Source organism: Acomys russatus, unplaced genomic scaffold, assembly GCF_903995435.1.
Source record: "Acomys russatus unplaced genomic scaffold, mAcoRus1.1, whole genome shotgun sequence".
Lineage (NCBI taxonomy): Eukaryota > Metazoa > Chordata > Mammalia > Rodentia > Muridae > Acomys > Acomys russatus.
The window spans coordinates 1-23948 of NW_026131545.1; the positions used below are offsets into that span (position 1 = coordinate 1).

A 23948-nucleotide genomic window follows, 5' to 3' on the forward strand; every position below is an offset into this window, starting at 1 on the left:
CCCCCCCCCCATTTTCCCATTATTCCCCTCCTCTATGACTGTTCCTGAGGGGGATTACGTCCCCCTATATATTCTCATAGGGTATCAAGTCTCTTCTTGGCTACTTGCTGTCCTTCCTCTGAGTGCCACCGGGTCTCCCCCTCCAGGGGACATGGTCAAATGTGAGGCACCAGAGTATGTGAGAAAGTCGTATCACACTCTCCACTCAACTGTGGAGAATATTCTGACCATTGGCTAGATCTGGGAAGGGGTTTAAAGTTTACCTCCTGTATTGTCCTTGGCTGGTAAATATTGTACAGTTATTAATATTGTAGCAACTATGGTTTTATATGAGTGTAAGATTGAACAGTAGCAACATAATAAATTAAGTTAATGTGTGTGAAAGTAAAGAGATGAATACTGGTCCCAGTGTATTTATCGACAAGAATCTCATAGTGGTGTGCCAGGGAAATAAAACTTCTGATTATTCAATGGCTCGGACAAAAGAAACCTGAGAAGTGCTATGCTCCTAGTTTATGAAACAGACTACTGGCATGGCTAAAGTGATGGTGTTTTATGGGAGAAGAGGCATATTTAGAGACCATCATCTACCGAAAAACTACTAAGCGAGTGACAGTCTGCATACTGCTTCTGTACTAACCCTGCACCCTAGGCACATCTGTTGAGAAGTCAAAGATCACGAGCCTCTGGGTTTCTTGATATTCGTCACAGCATATTTCTTGGACAATTGGTGGTCATGTGATAGAGTAGCTAAGAGCATTGGACAGCCTAGAATCCTTTTCATATTTTCTATCTGTCAAGAGACCTCAGGAAATAATTTTACCTTTAATATTCTTAGGGTTTTTTTTTTCATTTTGAAAGTGAAAATAGCAATATCAAACTGCAAAAGTTGACAGAATGTATTGAGCTGTCCTATGCAAAGAACTTAGCTCTATGTCTTATGGACAATACATATTCACATAGCAGTTAAATTGCAAACATTTTTATATTCTTCACTGATTTTATTTTTTTTAGAAGGTAATATTGTTAGGAGAGGAGAGAATAAGTCTCTTTATCTTAATATTCTAAATTATAGCTTCCTCTCTTCCAGTACTATATTCTTCATTTCTAATAACCTATTAAAGTGTTTATTCCATTCTGAGTACATGAATTTGTACGTTCAAGGGTTTTCATGAAGTTGCTTCTTTGATTTCTGTTACTTTCCTTCTGGCATTTATTTTGTGGAATATATTCAATGGTCAAAGGAAAACTTTAAACACACTTCCTCCGTAAAGTTTTTCTCTCCCTTTCAGAATTATTGGCTTTCTCCCTGGTATTCTTGCAAAACAACATGGTGTTCCTTATATGATATTTGGTCATTTGTATGCAAATTTCTCCCCTTTGATAGCATATGAGCTCCTTGAGGGAGGAGAGTGCAGCTTACTTGTTCTTATTAGACATAACCAGTAAAAAGAAAGCTTTAAAACATAGGCTTTGGGAAAACAAATACTGAGAATCTTTCTGGCCAACGATGTCGGTTGTATTAGGAAAGACACCAAGAAAAGAAAAGAATGAACAGACATGCTGTTTGATTTTCTGTGGAAATACAGCAGTAAAACACAACCACATGGGAAAGCCCATCGGAGTATCATTCTTTGCAGCAGCAGTTTCAGAGAGTGGTTGAGAAAACATATTTTATTCATGTATTATTTTCAAAGTCTATCCATGTGTAGTTATAAAATATCAGAAAATTGCCTTTTTAATGCCTGTAATTTTTTCTCCTCACATAAAAGAAAGATACCTCCAGTCATTAAAGATAATTCACTAATCAAGACTCTAATGATAATGCTGTATTTTGATGCCACTTCAAAATTCTCAAAATACAGAAATAACATCACTTAAAATGTATATTCCTAAAATACAGGAAAGAAAAACAAATTGTAATTATTATAATGCAGTCACAATCACAGTGTGGTTAATGTCATTGTGACAGACACTTGAATATGTATTCATAATTGCTGGTATAGAAACATACAAGCTTTATATTTTGAGAAACTTAGTTTTAAAACAATTACTTGTGATATTGTCAGTTATACATGCACTTTGCTAATGTAAGTGTGATCTTTTGGGGGAAATATTAAGGAAAAAAAATTCTTTGAGAAGGTCAATCAACCGTCCCAAGAAGCTCATGTCCCTTCAGATACTGAAAAAACAGAATGTATAATTTTTTTTATAATTGTTAATTGTTTATTGGGAGAAAGCACTCCGTAGCCCACATACTCATGTTTCACAGTTCAGGAACACATGTCAGAGAGGAACTTCCATGGAGCTTCCAGAGAGCTCTCTGCATTCAGAAATCACTTAGCACTCTGAAAGATACCAGCCTTCCTCATCTCTTCAAAATCTTTCATAAAATCATAATTTCTGTAGAAATCTGCATACGCCTTCTTTCTTCGGTCAGCCACGCCAAACTTACAGGAAGCCGCAACTCCCAGGGCCACAATGAATGCGCCCACAATGTGAATCCCCAGACGCCTGGCCAGAAGACCACGCATCTGAGGTTTCGGCAGCACACTGGAACTCATGGTGGTGATTACCTCGCCTCCACACCAACGTCCTTGACTGGTCTCCCAGAAACGGCGACCAGAATGTATAATTTTTAAATGCAGCTTCATGTTAAGTCAGACATCCTTCAAGAACAGAGTAATGGATGAATTGCAAGTAGTGACGTGACTAGTTCTCTACTTCCTCTAAAAACAATATTCATGGAACATTTTAAATGAACGTACAAAGCATTCTATAAGTAAAACTGCTTCTTAATTATTATGATTATTATGATGATGACTGTGTTTATGAGTTTTCTAAAACACAAATATTGGCTTTGGAAATTTTAATTAGACTATTAAGTCCAAATTTTTTCATGGCATCTGAAAATAATATTTCAAAAATAACTCCTTATGACTACTGCTTTCTGACAATACTCAAAAAAGTATAACAGGAATATTTAAAAATTTATTTTTTTCATTTTAAGAACAAAGAATAAAGGAAACAAAAACATAAGCCTCAAATATGGTCAGTATAAAAACTACCTATATCAATAAACATTTTGAATGCCAATGGTCTAAGAACTCTAACTGCAGGACAGAATTTGCCAATGCATACCAAAAGGAAGACCCAACTAAATGTTCAAAACAAGAACGCTACTTTACATATAAAATCATATATAAGCTAAAATCAAAGGCAGAGATGGTGATATGATGCTAACACTAATCGTAATATATGTATATGTATATTTCTATCTTAGTGACACTTTTTTGTTGTTAAAAGAAGGTTCAAAAACCCAGGTGAAATCAAATATTGCAGTAATCAGGTGTATTCATTCAACTGTTAACTACTGACTATTGCATCCAAATTACAAAACACATTCTTGACTTTTAGAATTATTTAATTCACACTCTACAAAGCCCGGTAAAATTTAGCAATAAGTCAATAATAGAAAACTGACCCCCAATGCACACTTACAAATAACATATGGGTCATGGGGAAAATCTCAGCAGAAGCTTCAAATTATTTAAAATGTCTGAAAATAAAAAAAAATACCTCAAATTATGAGGGATGCAACGAATGCAATGCTTGGGCAGAAGTTACTAGCACTGAACATGTATTTAAAAAAAAAAAAAAAAAAAGATTGTTAAAATCAACAATCTAATCTTACCCCTAAGGAAACTAGGAAAGGTACAGTAAATCTAAGCCCAATATGAAGAAAAGAAACAATAAAAATTACATCAGACACAAGAAAAATTGAAACTGTAAAACAGGGAAAAAATAAACTAAACTGAGAACCAGTTAATTTTCAAAGGTCCATAACATAGATAAGCCTCTAGCAAGACAGAGAACACAAGTCAGTAACAAATTAATAGAAATAAAAGTGGGGACACTACTAAAGAGTGTAAACTAATTGTTAATAAGAGAATGCTACAAGCATATCTATGCTCACAGTTTTATAACCTAGATTAAGCTAAGCATCTTCTTGTCAAACTCATACAAGGAAAAAGACAGGACATAAATAGATCTGTACCTAGTATATAAATTAAAGGAATGGATAACAACCTTAAAAAACATAAAGCATTGTATCCACATAGCTTTACCAGTGAATTCTCTTAAAATATAAAGAAGAAATTACAACAATTAACTACAGTCTCATGTTCAAGTCATGGGGCTGCAGAGATGGCTCAGTGGTTAACAGTACAAACTGCTCTTCCAGAGGTCCTGAGTTTGCTTTCCAGTACTCATGTCTCGCCACCACCTGCAAGTCTCTGGATTCTATCAACACTAGCACTTGATGCATATGCATATATAAACATACACAGGCGCATTCACACACACACACATAATCAAAAATATTCAAACCTTAACAGCAGAGAAAGATGCAATATTTATTATGCTCATTAGTCTCAGAATGTACAGACAACAGCCTTCACAGATCAAGTGGAGTATGAAACAACAGTGTGACTAAGAGTGATCCATACAGAATGAAAATTACTGTGAAACCTTCAGATGACATAACACGAGCAAATGGTCAGTGTTTGAATCTAATGGATGCAGCCATTCAAGCATTCCATTCTCTGGACATCCCAATGCTCCAATAAATAAACTTCTTCATTATTATAAGGTTTCAATTACTAAAACACGAAGGAAAACTGTTCCAAATTTTATAAAACGTGTCAATACAAATTAGAATGTATGGTTTTCATATAAATGTGAGATACTGCTATGAAAGTATATAAAAGCTGTCTATGAACAAAAAAATCAATGTTAAAATTACATTGTGAGTATAAAGGGGAACAGTTAACTTAGAAATATGGTTGATTTTTATTTCCTGTGGCGGACATTAAACTTGTTTTGCCTTTTTCTGTGGTTTAGTTTTATATTATGGTTAAAGATGTCACAATTTACAAAATCCAGAGCTGCAACAAATAGCACCTTGCTGAAGGAAATCACCAAGTCAGCACTAACAGCACTTCTGTCTGAAATTTCTCTAGAAGCACTTCAAGGGATCACAGACATGGCAGTTAACAGCATGGGAACATGGCCAACATGGAGCAAGAAAAAAGCAAGCATGAGCTGGCTTCCTTTTCCTTACACAACACACATTGTGTTATGTGCTCCAAACTTAAAGCAACTGGACAAATTTGCTGGAAGGACAAAATCATAGATCTAAATGGATCAGATTTCAGAGATTTTCCCAACCCTGATCCCTGGAAGAGGCACCATGTGGAGCTGTCCACAGGCTTGCTCAATGTAGTGTGATCTATATGTTTTTCGTACGCTTGTAAATTCTTCCGAGTGGAAAGCACACCGTGTAAAACTTGTGATTTGCAGCAAGCAACTCATCTTGTGGAGGCTCCATTCAGTCAGCAAGTCATTTTTCACGTGGCTTTCTGACTGTGGAGCATTTTTAGAAAGACTTTCATATTGGCTACTTTGGTAAGTGTTCTTAATACCATCTGCTGCTTGCTTCCAGCTGCTATAGGGAAGTGTTATAGTTTTACAATGGCTTAGGAAATTTGGAGCTGACCCTGTAGCTATTAATTTATAATCTATGTGTGGAAAAGAATAACATCATAATAGATTCTGACAAGGAAAAGTCTTTGAACGTATTGTAGAAATGGTTAGCATGTATGATTAGCACTGTTTGCTTTTTTTTTACATTAAAGTATATTTTAATGAGCCCCATTTACTCTGCATTTAGAATGTGTGTGTAAGCAATTCATCTGTTAGGTGATTTAACATCACCTTCATCTCACCTATAGTGAAGGTATTGTCTTTCAGCTTGTTTAAACAAATAATTAACCTCTTGAATCTGGTAGCAGCAAAAATAACTCAGTGGAACTGGTAATGAATTTTATTGAGGGCTAATCGCATAGCTTAATTAATTGAAGGGCTTCTTTTCACTTAAAGAAAGAAATGGTACAGATATAGAAAGACATTAAAAAGCAGAAAAGCCTGTTACTCAGAAGAGACTTTCTCAAGATAGGTAGCAGTCAGTGAAGAGAAAATGCTGCTTTTGACTGGGTTAGTCTGAAGAACAAAGAAACTGGTATTGAAGTTTGCAGCCCTGACACCTCAGCCAACTACACAAACTGAAGACATTGTCTTTAACCCTTACACATCTGTATCCCTTAGATTACTTTTTTTACTTAATCATTATATAACATCTGTGCCGAAAGATCTGGCGAGTGCTTGGGTGTCTATTCAGGCCTTAATCTGTCCTGTTGCCCTCATTCTGAGGGTCATTTCTTAAGATTTGGGAGAGTAAGCATCAAGCAACTTCATTCTTCAGCAGATGTGCTTCTAGTGCTGGCATTGCCTCACCTTCACAGTTCCTTAGACTGTGTGCAAAGAGTTTGGTAATCTCAGTCAAATGTCACCCTGCTATGACAAATATGATTGAATATGTCCTGTTAAGTTCAGTTTGATCCTTAACAATCTAGTTTATTGTCTAAAATATCTGCCTATTAGAAGATTGACAAATGGCTCAATGGGAAACAGCTCTGGCCACCAACCCAAAAAATCTGACCTGGATCCTCAGGACCTGCACGGTGAAAAGAGAGAAGCAAATCCTTCAAGTTGCTGACCTTTGATGAGCTCATGCTTGCCACAGCAGCCGCACACATATGTACATATACACACACTCATAATAAAATAATGTAATGTAATTAATAAGATTAAAGTATCGTGTGTAAGATAACTGAAGAGGATTGCCTCTGTCTCTTAAATGAGCAACTAGCTTTCCACAAGCCCTTTAATCAACATGGAGAAGCCCCCACGATATAGATCGTTTCTTTCCTCCATCACTAGAGACCACTCTCCTCTGCCACATCATTGGAATATTCAAGAGTTCTGTTCCCCAGAGTGTCTTAAAACTTTAGCTCTCTAAAAAGTTTTGCTCGATATTGGAAATGAAGCAGACTGTGTAATAATACAAAAGGTGTTTAATTATGTATAAAACAGATCATAGTTGGAAAAATCAAAGGAAATTAGAAGCATTCGAGTGGTGAGAGGGAGCAAGGGTTAATGCAAGCACAAGCAGCAAGCATATCGGGAAAGCACTTACATCAAAGAGACCCTTAAAAATCAGCCAGGTTGCCCTGTCCAGCCTCCATATGGGGCTTTCCCCCTGTCTTATTTTACCCTATTTGGGCCTGTCTGGCTCTTGTCTCTTGAAGGTCTGCTCGCTTCTGAAGAGGAAACAGAGGAGGAGTGGATCTAGGGGACAGGGGAGTTTGTGGGGAGCTGAGAGGAGGTGAGTGAGGGAAAACTGTCCTTGGGATGTATTGTATAAGAGAAGATTCTTTTTGAAATAAAAAAATTAAAAATCAGTCATTTCTAAAATAAATGCTATGAAAATGCTTAGATTTATCTTTTTAATTTTATATTTTAGTGTGTGTGTGTGTGTATGTGTGTGTGTGTGTGTGTGTGTGTGTGTGTGTGTGTGTGTGTGTGTGTGTGTGTAGCTCATAAGACAACTTACAGAAGTCAGTTCTCTCCTTCTACCACGTGAAACCCAGAGACAGATGCGGGTCATCAAGCTTGTATTTACACTAAGAATACATAATAACATTTGCACAACATAGAAATCCACAGTGTGCAATTCAAGTGTTAAGTACATTCATTTCTAAGAATTCTTGTCATCTACCCTAAGGCTATTAGGAAAAGAGTATTTCGGCTAAAATGTTCTGAAATCTGCTTTGTTTCTAAGACCTCATATTTAGGACTACAAAAATAAGACTATTAAGAATAGGCTGCAGAAATGGCTCTGTAGTTAAGAGTAGCTGCTTTTGTTGAGGACTCAAAATTGGCTGGAGCTACCACACCAAGCAGTTCACCACCTCCTGTTACTTCAGTTCCAGGGGATCTGGAACCCTCTTCAAGCCCCCACTGAAACAGCACACACACACACACATACACACACACACAAATGCCCACCCACACATGCACAGAGTCACTCACATGGAAATTAGGTAAATGTTTAAAAGAAACAATTAGAAAGCTACAGTGTCCTATCCTAAATCTTTCTTTCAAGTTCCTTGCAGTGTCCAAAGCGTTATGCTCTCCTACCACTCTTTTGTATCCAAATAATCTGATAACCTAAGATTTCACGTAGTGTAAACCTCTTTTTTAAGACATGGATGGGGTGATGCCTTCATCCATGGACAGAGGGCAAACATAACCACATCTGTGCAGTAGGCCAGTCCACCTATTCTTTTTTTTTTTTTTAAGATTTATTTATTATGTAAACAGTATGCATCAGATCACATTATAGATGGTTGTGAGCCACCATGTGGTTGCTGGGAATTGAACCCATGACCTCTGGAAGAGCAGACAGTGCTCTTAACCGCTGAGCCATCTCTCCAGCCCCACCTATTCTTACTGTCTTATACACATTATTTATTCAAGTGTGTTCACTCGACATTATTCAACCCACCCTTGCTCATGAGAACGTGATAGTGAACCTGACAGATGACTGCCTCAATCCACCTGGCTCTGACGGATGTCTCTCAAAGATCTTCACCCCCAAATATAAATGTCTGCTTTACAAATCAATATCCAAATAGAACACTGCGTGAGTTCCTGAGGAGACCTTCTCCTAGTGTGTTTAAAGTCATGGACAAGAGTAAATAATTTGCCAGTTGTTTAGGCTTAGTTTTCTTTCTGAGATTTACCCTCATTCTTTAAACTGTCCTCCTCAACTGCCTTGATCATGAAATACTTAATATTTTGTATAAATCCTTAAGTACATTACCCCCAAACATTTCTATAACTTATTTCTAGGCTCCATCTTAACACTTCCTTTAGTCTTCCCTTCCTTCCCTGGCCTCCGTATTCTTCTCGTTTCAGAGACCCTCCACCTCCATTGCCTCTGTCAACGCCCTTCTCAAAATCCTCTCTCGTATTTCAGAAGCTAGGGCAGGGTGTCCTAAAAGCTTTCCAAAGAGAAAAGAGAGAAACACGTCAAGAAACAAATTCATTCCAATGAGGCAAATGCAGATACGTTTTTGAGGAATAAGTATAAAGCAGAAATAAGTTTGGGATTTTTCTGTGATTAAAGAATGGATTGACTCCCCCTCCTGGTGGTACTCAGAGGAAGGATAGCAGGTTACCAAGAAGAGACTTGATACCCTATGAGCATATACAGGGGGAGGAAATCCCCCTCAGGAACAGTCATAGGGGAGGGAAATAAGGGGAAAATGGGAGGGAGGGAAGAATGGGAGGATACAAGGGATGGGATAACCATTGAGATGTAACAAGAATAAATTAATAAAAAATTTTAAAAAAATGGATTGACTATTTTCCAGCCAATAGCGGCCTGATGTAACCAAAGGACCTTGGAGAAACCATAGTGATGTCAGGACCAAAATGCTTCTAGGAGTCTTTTTAGTGTTTTATCAAACATAAAATATAAGCATCTTTCAGCAGCAAAGGGAATACATCAGCAGAAAGATAAGAAGGCAGTCAAAGCAGTCCCATGGCTATTTTAGGTCCATTCATTGTTCAAACCTTACAATTTAACCTGGAGTTTAATATCACAAGAGCACACACTCAATTCTACACTCAAGCACTTGCAGGTCTTGTTTCTCTATCCCTCAGACAGACGGTGGATTTCTAAAGAAAATGTGAGTCTGTGGCAAGACATGCCTTCTCTACCTACTAAATCAAAGATGTCCAACACTAGACACACCAAGAGTGAGATACATCATTTGCACCTCTTATTTTAAAACAGTTATTTATTGTTATTTCATACAAATGGGGGCTTTAGCTTCTTAATAAAAATCTAAAAAAACAAGAAGAATACAAGAATGAAAACAAACACCCAAAATCTATATATTCAGTGAGACTAGTAGATAGATATAGTTCAGAATGAAAACACTTATAAGGCTTTCTAAAACTTAAAACTTAAACATTAAAGACTTTTACCAGTAGTACACAAGAATTATAGTCCCTCTATATCTCACCAATAATGAATCTTTTTAATTTGAGCCATTAAAGCATAACATTAATGCTATTTTTGGGTGCCAGATGGAGAAGGATTTTTATGAATTTGAGGTCAGCCTGCTCTACATACTGAGTTCTGGGATAGATAGGGATCCAGGATGAGAATCTGTCTCTAAGAGTAGATGCATAGGTACAATTTGTATGGCTTTACTAAACAATGCCTTAATTACTACTGTTACTTTTGTACATTTCCCTATCCTTATTTGCTGAGTGAATATATTTTGTGAATTATTTCTTAATTAAGATATATTTTTCATTGTGTTTTATAGATTCAGATTTTGTCCAGCTGGTTGTAGACAATGATTAAATAAATTCTATCATTAATACTTCAGTTAAATAAATAAATGTCAACCTTTGGATATCATTTCTTTGATTACGAATGGGATCAAACTAATTTTTAATGGTACATTCCAGTCTTACAACAATGTTTACTTGTATGTTTTTCCATTTTTTCCTCTTGAGTGTTATCTCTGTTGTTAACTTGTATGGTTAGTTGTGTATCAAAGGCATGAGTTCTTCCTCAGTTAAAAATACTGTCTTCTACCCTGGGCTTGATTTTAGATGATTTTTAAGTACCTTTCATTGAAAAGGATCTTATATGATAGATGGATATATTCATTATTTTGCCCTTTTGATTGGTATGTTCAGTTTGATGACCTTTTGAGAAACACTTGTTCCCGAATCTCATAGGAAAAGTATCACAACTTCACCCTTATATCTTTATGGTTCGCTTGTGTCACTTTGGTGCTTCCTACTAAGCCTAGTAGACATGCATGAGGGAGAAATACTCCTTTATTTATTTTTCAATTGTAGTTGCTGTTCTTTTCAGTTTATTTATGTAGTATTTATGTATGTGTATACATGTGTGTGTGCACACGTGTAGTGTGTGGGTGTGCATGCTTGCATGTGTGTGGACACATGTATGTATGCATGTGTGCATGTGTATGTATGTCGATGTGTTTACAACACTTGGTGGCAGGCTCCTTTACTTGATGAGCTATCTCATTGTACCTGTTTCCGTTTTTAAGTGTTCTTTTCCACTTACATGCTCCACTGACTTCTTAGTCCAATATCTATAACGTAACTGTCTAAGCTTCCTATTTGTTACTTTGAGCTGGTTTAATTATTGTATAGCGTTACAAATTATTCATAAGCAGTACAAATCTACGTTATCTTTCAGTATTTTACAACTAGCATTATGTACAACAATCTTATCTTTTAGCCCCTTGTTATTCTTAAATATTCCACGGTAGGAAAATATTTTTAATCCTTAAGCATTTATTTTTAGTGCAGTTTTCATGACAGTAAATATTTCAGAAGACACCAGTACAGCTCTCTCTCTGTTTCAAACTGAAAATATCAGTGTTCTGCTTTCTGGCATTGCTGATGGCTGTTACGGATCTGACTGTGAAGCAAGCTGCCACTTCTTTGCTGGAAATACACATTTATTTACCTATTGCATTTAAACTATTTGTCTTTGTTTTAGATACTTGACATTTTCCCAATTGTACGTATGAATGATTTTTAGCTTGAATTTTATTGTGATAAACTGATTCATATGTAATTGTAAGAAGTAATATAGAGCATGTTTCTAGACCCTAGTTGTAGTCAGTTTAAAAGTTTTAGAAACTCAAATGATAATGCCACGAGAAGAATTGACATTGATGTAATCTAACCATCTCATTCAGATTTCTCTAGTTTTATGCAATTTTATTAGACATGTTTTTATTAGTCCAGTCAAGAGCTGACACTAAAAACCATGCTTTCCCTTTGCACACTCCTCACTCCTCTGCAATCTCCTTGATTTACCAGGACAGATACAAAACTCAGCTGTGTCTAATATTAGTTTATGTTGTATCCCAGCCCTTCTCCATTTTTTCTTATGCTATTCTGAAACATTTATTTTAACCTGACATATTTATTTATTTATTTATTTTGGGTTAAGAAAAAGGGTTTCTTTGTGTAGCCTTGGCTGTCCCGGACTTGTTGGCCTCAAACTCAAAGATATCCATCTCCCTCTGCCTCCCTGAGTGCTGGGATTACAGGTGTGCACCACCACGCCCAGCTGACCAGTGAGTTCTTAACATTATAGTTTTATGACAAGAAAAGATAGCTTCTGTTTTTAAAACAAGTACATTTTTCAGATTTCTAATTCACAAGCTTGCTTGTGAATTACATTACTACTAATTACATTATTTGAAATCTTATTGATTTCATCTATTAGTTACTTTTTAGCTTTGGTGCTTTTCCTTCTGGCTCATTTCTACTGTGAGGGTTTAAGTCTTACCATACTACAGATAGAAATTACCAGCTTTGTTATTTTTTGCAATTCTGAGAATTCACATCAGAGCCATGCATAAGATAAGCATTAGGTCTTTCAGTAATCTTCATCCTTAGCTTCAAAACTATTTCTCTGTGAGATGTTTCTTTGTGGTGGCAAATATCCTCTAGGTGAATATGCCTCAAATTTCTGAATGTTCAGAGTTCCCTACATGGTACCTGGTTAGTTCCCTTGCGCTTTACAGAAAAAAATTTAAACATTTTATTTTTCCACTTTCACTCCACATTTAAGATGCTGAAGACCTGCTAAATAGCATTTGTGATCTTTGAGAGTATGAGGCAGGTAAAGAATAGCACCTGTTCAAAAGTTACCTGTATGCATTCGCACGCACTCGTACACACACACACACACACACACACACACACACACACACACACACACACACACACATCTCTCTCTCTCTCTCTCTCTCTCTCTCTCTCTCTCTCTCTCTCTCTCTCTCTCCCTCTCTCTCATAAGTGTTTCTAAAGACACACTTGTAAATGAGTAGGAGAATTTGGGAAAACATTATGAGATAAAACCAGGCCATACTAGTCTACAAAATTAACCACATAACTATGGAATCTGTGTTTTGTTATTTACTTTTAAGGCTAAAAAAAAAAAAAAAAAAAAAAAAAAAAAAAAAAAAAAAAAGATGAACAGATTGCCAAAACTTCTTGGCACAAATACAACTAAAACACAGAATGGAACATGGGGGTGAGGGAGAACAGATTTATTTTCCATATTAAGCCCATAAGTTCATTTACTACTGAAGGTCTACGGCAATTGAATTTACAATAATTTACCAGCTGTTTCCTGGGTTTTTTCCCTTTACTTTTAAAATCCACACCTTTGAATTATCTACAAGAGAGTGCAAAAACCAGGGCTATTCCATTTAGGGCATCTTCAGCAGCCTGCTACATTTGGAGAAGGTATGAAATGGAATTTTGGAAGACACATGAGCAAGAATGCAGCCCTGCAGAGGGAAGCTCTTGCCTGGCCCTATAGTTACTTCAAGACAGATAACCACAAGGCTGCAGAAGGTTCTGAATACAACAGATAAGTAGTCCTCAAATAGGACTCCTTGATCAAGCAAGGAGTTAAAATTCTAAGCCTCTTTAAGAGAGGAACCATTATGATGACATTAGTAGGGAAAGGCATTAGGGCTCACATAAAATAAAGGGAGGGAGAAACTTAGGAGTTTGTGTTTGACAATATTCTCATGTAGAGTCTGTAAAGCTAAAACAGCTATGTTAAGTGGTTATAACATCAGGACTAGGCTCCTCTTCTCCTGTGGCCTGGGATTGCTAGGAGGCAATAAAAAAAACAAGTTTAGGTGGTTATAACATCAGGAGTGAGCTCCTCTGCTTCTCCTGTGGCCTGGGACTGCCAAGGGGGCAGTAATAAAAAAACCCAAGTCACTGAGTCCATGTCAGAGCCCGTCCCAGCTCCCCTTATTAGGAAAATCATATTGGCTATATCTATGTAGGGGACCCAGGTCAAGTCTATGCATGGTCCTTGGTTGGTGCTTTTGTTTCTATAAGCCCCTCTGGACCCTGGTTAGTTGGTTCTGTTGGTCTTCTTGTGGACCTCCTGTCACCTCAAGGTCCTTTTAGCCATCCTCCACATTTTCATAAGACTGCCTACGCTTCACCCAATGTATGGTTGTGAGTCTCCTCATCTCTTTGGATCCACTGCTGGGTATAGCCTCTTAGAGAGGGCATCTATGTTAGTCTCCTGTCTGCAAGCATAGCAGTAGTGTCAGGGGTTGATACTTAGGTCATTTTTCTTTTTCTTGTAGATGTTTCAAATATAATATACTTGATACAATCTCAACTATTCCGCAGGTATATATAAAATATATAAATATGTAATATAAATATAATATATTAACTGTTATGGTAACTGCCTTCTAAACTTTTATTTTTATTTACTTTATCATTATTTTTAGTAGAACTTCTTTATTTTAAGGCACTCAGTGCATCTTGGGAGTGCCTTGTTTAGAAAGGATTCTTTATGCCATGGATAGAGTGATAACTCTCTACCATCACACTAAAGACAAACCACTTTGTGTGTCATTACCCCTTAGTTGTCTCAGTATCTTTTCTTACAACCTTTTTAAAAACCCTCAGTAATAGAAAAATCTCAACTTCTTATGAACTAAGTACATATATATTCTTTGTATTTAGGAGGGTTATTCAGGGTTGTTGATTGATGTGATCATTGCATTTTTCCAATTATTTCTTACGATTGATCAAAGGGATTCTATTTTTTCAGAGATTTGTTGCAGTTACATTTAAATTATGCTGCTTATCATATCCTGTAACTCATTGGAAACAAACAAGAATTATCTTTCACTAGAATTAAATTGAAATTATAAATTAATTAAAAAGAAAGTACTCACTCTTCCAATCCATAAAAACTACCATGTGTCAACTCATTTAGTTAGGTCTTAATTACTGGTCATGTTTATGCCTTCTCCCATTCATAATCTATTAAAAATGTAATTCATTGTTTGTAAGTAAAACTCCTATTTGTCTGATTCCACTTGAGAACTCTCTGAAGCTAATCCCAAAAATTTGATTGAAGTTTTTAGTTTATCCATATGTCTAGCAGTTTTGATAGATCATTCAATCATCCTTTAGCACTGTTTGCAATTTAAAAAATCATACCATCTGTGAAAAATAATCAGTTTTGGACTGCAGCCAGGGAATCAGGTAGGCTAACCACAGATCTTCACCTCTCATCTCCACCAAACCTAGTCTCATCCCCAGCTCTGCAGCAGACTACTGCTTCAATCCCCTCTCCCCTGCCCATATCCAGTGGACCACACAGATCTTTTCCTCTTGTCATCTCTCCCTTAACTCATTCTTTATACAAACCTCAAACTTCAGCAGGCACTCACTGGAAACCCACTGGCCTCTCCAGCCAGGAAGCATGCAGGCTAACTGCAGATTGTCACCTTTCCCTTCATACCACCAAGTACAATTCCTAATTCTTGTTGCCAGCTCTTTAGGAGACCTTCTTCTATGGTTCCCTCATTCTCTGAACATCTGGCAATGAAAATTTTAGGAATTCAAACAGGAACCAAAGAGGCAATCCTCACAAACAGAATACAAGGTATGGAAGAAAGAATCCCAGGCACTGAAGACAGGTATTTAAAGGAAAATCAACAAAATAGACAAACCATTAGCCAAACTAACTAAAAAGCAGAGAGACACTATCCAAATCAACAAAAATCAGAAATGAAAAGGGAGATATAACAACAGACACCGACAAAATACAAAGAATCATAAGATCCTACTTCAAAGGCACATATGCCACAAAATTTGAAAATCTAAGGGAAATGGACAATTTTCTTGATTAATTCCACTTGCCAAAATTGAATCAAGATCAGATAAACAAATTTAAACCATCCTATTTCTCCTATAGAAATAGAAGCATCATTGATAGTCTCTCAACCAAAAAAAAAAAAAAAAAGCCCAGAGCAAGATGGTTTCAGTGCAGACTTCTACCAGATCTTCAAAGAAGAACTAATACTGATACTCTTCAAGTTACTCCAAAAGATAGAAATGGATGGAACTTTACCAAATTCATTCTGTGAGGCCACAGTCACACAAAGACCCAACAAAAAACAAGAATTTCAGACCAATTTCTCTTATGAACATTGACACAAAAACACTCAATAAAATACTCACAATGAATACAAGAGACTTGAGAAAGAGTAAACTTGACTGTCTGAGTATGCCGGGAGTGCAGGTTAGTAGATTTCCAAATGAAAAGTTGACAGAGACAGTTTTCTACCTGAAAAGTCACCCAAAACTCTCTATAATGTTGGAGTATCTTCTTTACCCTTCTGGCCCAATATATCTGACAGACATATTTGTGAGGCAGGTAGTATTGAGGACTTGTTTACTCTGTCTTGGCAGAGTTTGGCTGTTGACTCTGCCTGCATCCAAGCATGCCCATTTTTTAGGCAGAATTCTGTCTGTGGTAGAAATGAGAAACTTTTGCCTAGTGGCTTGTTTGCCACATTTGAAGCCATCTTGATGCTCTTCATCTTCTTTTAGGTAGGCTGGGTGTTGCCAGGAGTTAACTTGTCTCATTGTCAATGGATCTTTAAAGTAATAAAAGCATTTTAAAATGCCATATTCTGCATGTCTCTGGAGTTTTTGAAGACCTTGTCTTTCTATAGAGTCATATCTATCTGCTGTATATAAGATGTATATTCTTGTGAATAAAAGTAGACTAGCAATTGAAATGACCATGATTTAATCTACTAACATTTAATTTGTATAACTTATTTCTCCTAAACAGCTTGATAGCACTTTCAAAGCATTGGAAGTAAACCTTGTATTATAATTTAGTTTTATGGGTACAATAACTCATATTAGAGTAGAAATATATATGTATGTGGTATACATATATAGAGTAGAAATATATATAACATGTGTGAAGAATCTTACATTTGAATTCTATACCACTGTATCTAGAACTTATTTTGCATCTATATACAAAAATCTATGTCAGTGAATTAAAAATATCTCGTGAGTGACAATTGAGGCATTAAGTTGAGCAGTAGATTCACTAATCTAGTTTTTGTTCTATCTTCTCTGTACATTTTTATATTTCCCTTTCTTTCATTTGAACCCCTTTCTCTAAACAGGATGTCAATGTCCAGTATGCTGCAACAATGCATCCTGTCAGGTCTGATCCAATGTCAGTGCCTGGTTCCTTTGTCCTGAAAGCATATAATTTCTCACAAGCATTATACAGTCCTAAAATTATAAGTGTGTAAAAGGTGTGTGTAATGCATGGAACAATTAAGGCTGTATTTCTGCTCTTTGTATAAGCAGGAAAAGAAGACATTTGCAAATCTTCATTCATGCCCTATGAAGAATGGCATCTAGTAGGAATTCATAGGGGTTCTTTAGTAAAAAGGAATCATTGTCTATGCCTAGACATTCATGTTTCAGCCAGCCTCAGAGCTAGTCCCATATGGTGGGATTAGCAATTGTTCTGCAGTTCAAATTCTTCACATCCTGAATGTAGGCCCCTCCCTCATTCTCTCCCAATACTCCCTCCCTCCCTCCCTCATCCCCTCTCTCTCCCTCCCTTAGTACTCAGACAGGGGAGGCATCTTCCCCTAATATCTGATCTCAACCTATCAAATCTCATCTGTATTAGCTGTAACCTCTTACAGGCATGGCCATCCTGCCAAGGGGAAGTGATCTAAGTTTGGTGGCCAGAGTGTATGCTTGAAGTAGTCCTTACTCTCCAGATGTGGGATCGACAAGGAGACTGTGCTACTACATCCAAGCAGTGGTTCTAGTTCCACATCATACATGGTCCTTGGTTGATATTTCTGACTCTGTTTTGTAGTGTACTTATCTTGTATTATGTGGCTAATGTCTGATTATGAGTGAGTACATACCATGTGTGTCTTTCTGGGTCTGGGTTACCTCACTCAAGATGATTTTTTGCAGTTCCATCCGTTTGCCTGCACATTTCAAGATTTCCTTGTTTTTAATAGCTGAATAGTATTTCATTGTGTAAACTTACCACAGTTTTTTGTTGTTGTTTTTTTGTTTTTTTGTTTTTTGTTTTTTGTTTTTTTACCCATTCTTTGACTGAGGAACATCTAGGTAATTTCCAGGTTTGGCTATTACAAATAAAGCTGCTATGTACATTGTTGAGCAAATGTCCTTGTTGTATGCTGGGGCATAGTTTAGGTATATTCCCAAGAGTTGTATGGCTGAGTCCTGAGGTAAAGTTATTCCCAATTTCTGGAGAAAGGACCAGATTGATTTCCAAAGTGGTTGTACAGGTTTGCACTCCCACCAGCCATGGAGTAGTGTTCCCCTTTCTCCACATCCTCACCAGCATGTGTTGTCAACTAAGTTTTTGATCCTAGTCATTCGGGGAGGTGTAAGATGGAATTTCAGAGTTGTTTTGAGTTGCATTTCCCTGATAATTAGGGATGCTGAGCATTTCTTTAAGTATTTCTTGGCCATTCGATATTCCTCTATAGAATATTCTCTGTTTAGTTCTGTACCCCATTTTTAATTGGATTATTTGGTTTGGTGGTGTTTAATTTCTTCAGTTCTTTATATATTTTGTATATAAGCCCTTTGTCCAATGTTGGGTTAGTGAAGATCTTTTCCCAGTCTGTAGGCTGTCATTTTGTTCTGTTGACAGTGACCTTTGCCTTACAGAACTTTTTTAGTTTCATGAGCTCACATATATTGTTGGTTGATCTTATGGCCTGAGCTGTTGGTGTTCTGTTCTGGAAATTGTCTCTTATGCCGATGAGCTCAAGGCTCTTCCCCGCTTTTTCTCCTAACAGAGTTAGTGTGTCTGGTTTTATGTTGAGGCCGTTAATCCATTTGTACTTCAGTTTTGTGCATGGTGATAGATATGGATCTAGTTTCATTTTTCTACATTTATCCATCCAGTTTGACCAGGACAATTTGTTGAAGATACTGTCATTTTTCCATTATACATATTTGGCTTCTTTGTCAAAAATCATATGTCCATAGGTATGTGGGTTTATTTTTGGGTCTTCAATTCAATTCTACTGATCAACAAGCTTATTTCTATGCCAGTCCCATGCTGTTTTTTATTACTGTTGCTATATAGTGTAGCCTGAGATCTGGTATAGAGATTACTCAAGAAGATCTTTTTACTGTACAGAATCATTTCAGCTATTCTGGGTTTTCTGGTTTTCCATATGAAGTTGAGAATTGATCTTTCCTGATCAGAAAAAAATTGTGTGGGTATTTTGATGGGAATTGCATTTAATCTGTAGATTGCTTTTGGTTAAGATAGCCATTTTTACTATGATGATTCTCCCGATCCATGAGCATGGGAGATCTTTCCATCTTCTGAAATCTTCAAATTCTTTCTTCAGAGATTTGAAGGTTTTTTTCATACAAATCTTTCACTTTCTTGGTTAGAGTTACACCAAGATACTTGATATCATTTGTGGGTATTTTGAAGGGTATTGTTTCCCTATGTTCTTTCTCAGCCTATTTGTCACTTGTATACAGGAGGGCTGCTAATTTTTTTTAGTTGATTTTGTATTCAGCCACTTTGCTGAAGGTGTTTATCAGCTGTAGGAGTTTCTTGATAGAATTTTTGGGGTCACATATATAAACTATCATATCATCTGCAAATAGTGATACTTTAACTTCTTCTTTTCTGATTTGTATTCCCTTGATCTCCTTTATTTGTCTTATTGCTCTAGCTAGGACTTCAAGTGCTATATTGAAAAGATATGGAGAGAGTGGACAGCCTTTTTTATCCCTGATTTCAGTAGTATTGGTTTAGGTTTCTCTCCATTTAGTTTTGTGTTGGCTATAGGCTTCCTGTATATTGCCTTTATTACGTTTAGGTGTGTGCCTTGTATTCCTGCTTTCTTCGGAACTTTTAACTTGAATGGGTATTGGATTTTGTCAAATGCCTTTTCAGCATTTAAGGAGATGATCATGTGGGTTTTTTTTTCTTTCAGTTTGTTTATATGATGAATTACATTGATGGATGTACATAGAATTAGTTTAGTAATGTTCCTTCTGTTTCTATTTTAGAGAACAGTTTGAAGAGAATTGGTGTTAGCTCTTCTCTGAAGGTTTGGTAGAATTATGCTCTGAATCCATCTGGTCCTGGGTATTTTCTTGTTGGGAGACTTTTGATGACTGCCTCTATTTCCATAGGTGTGATAGGACTATTCAATTTGTTTACCTGATCTTGATTCAAATTTGGTAGTTGGTAGCTATCAAGAAAATTGTCCATTTCATTTAGGTTTTTGAATCTTGTGCCACATAGGCTTTTGAAATAAGACCTGATGATTCTCTTGATTTTCTCAGTGTCTGTCATTATCTCTTCCTTTTTATTTTGATTTTGTTGACTTGAATAATCTCCTTCTGCCTTTTTAGTTAGTTTGGCTAAAGGTTTGTTAATCCTGTTGATTTTCTCATAGAACCATCTCTTGGTTGCATTATAATTTCTCTTTATATTTCGTCCCTTACCCAGATGTCATTGAGTTGGGAGTTGTTCAGTTTCCATGAGTTTGTAGGCTTTCAGTAGTTTCTTTGGTTGTTGAGTTCCATCTTTAATCCATGGTGGTCTGATAACATGCAAGGGATTATTTCAATTTCTTGTGTCAGTTGAGGGTTCTTTTGTGGCCAATTATGTGATCAGTTTTGGAGAAGGTTCCATGAGGTGTTGAAAAGATGTAATCTCTTGTGTTTGGGTGAAATGTTCTGTAGATATTAGTTATGTCCACTTGTTTCACGATGTCTATTAGTTTTCTTGTTTCTCCATTTAGTTTCTGTCTTAATGATCTGTCTATTTGTGAGAGTGGGGTGTTGAGGTCTCCCACTATTAATGCATGGTATTCAATGTGTGGCTTAAGTTTTAGTAACATTTCTTTTACAAATGTGGATGCTACTGCATTTGGGGAATAGATATTAAGAATTAAGGAATCATCTTGGTGTATTTTTCCTTTGATGAGGATGTAGTGACCTTCCCTGTCCCTTTTTATTAGTTTTGGTTGAAAGACTATTTTGTCAATACTAGAATGGCTACTCCAGTTTGTTTCTTAGGTCTGTTTGCTTGGAATACAGTTTTCCAACCTTTTACTCTGAGGTAATGTTTATCTTTATTCTTGAGGTGTGTTTCCTGCATGCAGCAGGATGATGGATCCTGTTTTTGCATCCATTCTGTCATCCTTGGGAAATGAGGCCATTGATGTTAAGAGATATTAATGACCAGTGTTTGTTAATTCCTTTTGCTTTGATGTTGGTGGTGGTACAGTGTGTCTGTTTTGGATTTGTGGATATGAGTTATTTGTTTCCTGTGTTTTCCTAGGGCTAGTTAGCCTTCTTGGGTTGGAATTTCCCTTCTAGTACCTTCTGTAGGGCTGGATTTATGGTTAGGTACTGATTAAACTTGGTTTTGTCATGGAATATCTTGTTTTCACCATCTATGGTGATTGAAAGTTTTGCTGAGTATAGTAGTCTGGGTTGGTATCTGTGGTCTCTTGATGTTTGTATGACTTTCATCCAGGCCCATCTAGCTTTCATAGTGTCTATTGAGAAGTCAGGTGTAATTCTGATGGGTTTGCTTTTATATGTGACTTGACCTTTTTCTCTTGCAGTTTTTAATATTCTTTCTTTGTTCTATACATTTAAATGTTTTGACTATTTGTGGCAGGAGGATTTTCTTTTCTAGTTGAATCTATTTGGAGTTCTGTAGCCTTCTTGTATGCTAATGGGCATTTCTTTCTTTTTGTTGGGAAAGTTGTTTTCTTCTATGATTTGTTGAAAATGTTTTCTGGGCCTTGGAGCTTGGAGTCTTCTCCTTCTTCTATTTCTATTATTCTTAGATTTGGCCTTTTTATGGTGTTCCAGATTTCTTGAGTTTTTTGTGTCAGGAACTTTTTATTTTTAACATTTTCTTTGACTGATGTATCGAAAACGTTGATCGTATCTTCCACACTTGAGATTCTATCTTCCATTTCTTGTATTTGGTTGGTGTGGCTTGTGTTTGTAGTTCCTGTTCTTTTCTATGTTTTCCAATTCTAAGATCGCCTCGGCTTATGCTTTCTGTGTTGCTTTTAATTCCCTCTTTAGTTCTTGAATAGTCTTATTCATTTCTTTTTCCCATTTGATTGAATTTTCCTGTAACTCTTTATAGGATTTACTCAATTCATTCATCTCTTTGATCTCTTTGGGTGTATTTTCCTGTATTTCATTAAAGAATTCATTCATTTTCTTCATCTGATTGAGTGTTTCTTCCTGTGTTTCTTTGAGTGATTTATTTTCCTCTTTCAAAGCTTCTATCATTTTCATCACCTCAGATTTAAAGTCTTCTTTTTGCTTTTCATGAGTGTTCATATCTCCAGGGCTTGCTGTGTTAGGATCACTGGTTTCCTGTGTTGTTATATGGCTCTCAGTTTTGTTGCTAGTCTTCTTGAATTGTCCTCAAATCATCTGGTTGTCTCTGGTGTTAGCAGTCATAGGGATTCCTCCAATGAAGTTGCTATCTGTGTCAAAGGTTGGTCAGGCAGATTGAGAGCAAGTAAGAAGAACCACAAGGCAAAGGTTATTTGCTAGGGCTCCCCAGAGGCCTCCTTAGCATGTTGGACAGTGGGTGTTAGAGCCTGCACCCAGCTCAGCTCAGCTACGTTCCTTTACTATATTCTAGTTGGGTCTGGCAGGGAAGAATTGAGCTGATATATTTCTAATCCCAAAGTTGTTCAGAAACCCTACAGTGATTTTTGAGATGGCAGGGTTCTGTCTGTCTTCTGTGGTACAGAGATTCTCTATGCCCCATTTGGGTAAGGCCAATGGAGGGAGATTAGAGCTACAAGCTTCTCATGAAATAGCAGCAAATGTGGCATGTGGTCTGCACAAACCTCTAGTCTGTGACCTAGGTAGATCTAGCCAATAGGCTATAGGTGAGCGTGGTGAGATCAGGGCCAGATGCTGCTAGCAGGATTGTAGTTACTGTGTAATGTGGTCCAAGCTGGGCACTGCTCAGTGGGCTTGCCTTGTGTCTTAGATTTATCTGAGTGGTATGCTCAGGCAGGTATGAATATAAAAACCAAGGCCTGAAGTACTTGTAGGCTTGGCAGCAGGGCATGGGAGGAGGGGAGTCGTGAGAGCTGAGAGCTGCAAATATATCCCACAATTTTTCTGTCTGGGGTCCCACAGGCAGTAGCCAGCAGTGAGTGCTGGAAGCTGCAGAGATTTCCCATAGTTCCTCCCTAGATAGTGGCTAATATGGGCTGTCCTCAGGGATTTTTCCATGGGTTATCTGGGTGGCCAAGGGTCGGAACTACCTGTGCCCCACACAATTTGGATCTCTCTAACCTGAGAATCAGAAACACTGGTGTTTTGTAGTTCTCAGTTTGGTCTTTAGATCGCTGTACAGTACTGTGTTTCCTGCTAATCACATGCAGTGTGGGATTGGTGTTGCCATCTTGGAAATCTTCCTACCTTTGGTTTCTTTTATTGTTGCTGTTTCAGATAGACATATAATTGTAGTGAGGATTTTTGGCTTCTTTAAAAATAAGTCTAATATTGACATATTGCTATAGAATTCAAATTTAAGGTCAGTCTTCATATACATTATAGATATTTCTAATCTAGTATATGGTATTGTACCCATAAAACTCAATTATAATACAAGGTTTACTTTCAATATTTTGAAAGTGCTATTTCAGGCTGTTTAGGATAATTAAGTGATACAAGTTAATTGTTTGTTGGCCAAATCATGGTCATGTCAATTACTATTCTATTTTTATAACAAGAATATAAATCCTAGGTTTTATGGATAGATATGATTCTATAGATAGATAAGGTAAAATATTTTAGATAAGATCTTCCAAAAGCTTAGAGACAAACAGAATATGGCATTTAAACATGTTTTTATTATTTCAAAGATACGTTTACAGTGAGACAGGTTAACTCCTGGCAAAACTCAGGTGACACTGAAGAAGATGATGAGCATCAGAGAACCTCCTTATGGAGATGGCAAATGTGGCAAACTAGCCACTGGGCAAAATGTTCTTGTTTCTAGCACAGATAGA

At 36.8% G+C, this 23948-nt stretch overlaps 1 protein-coding gene across 1 annotated transcript; it reads right to left on the reverse strand.

Moving 5' to 3' along the window:
• Positions 1-2316: 2316 nt before the first annotated feature.
• LOC127186282 (cytochrome c oxidase subunit 6C-2-like) lies at positions 2317-2595 on the reverse strand. Its single transcript, XM_051142716.1, has one exon. It carries the CDS (start codon positions 2562-2564, stop codon positions 2337-2339), a length of 228 nt encoding a protein of 75 aa, XP_050998673.1. The 5' UTR covers positions 2565-2595; the 3' UTR covers positions 2317-2336.
• Between the last annotated feature and the right edge of the window lie 21353 nt (positions 2596-23948).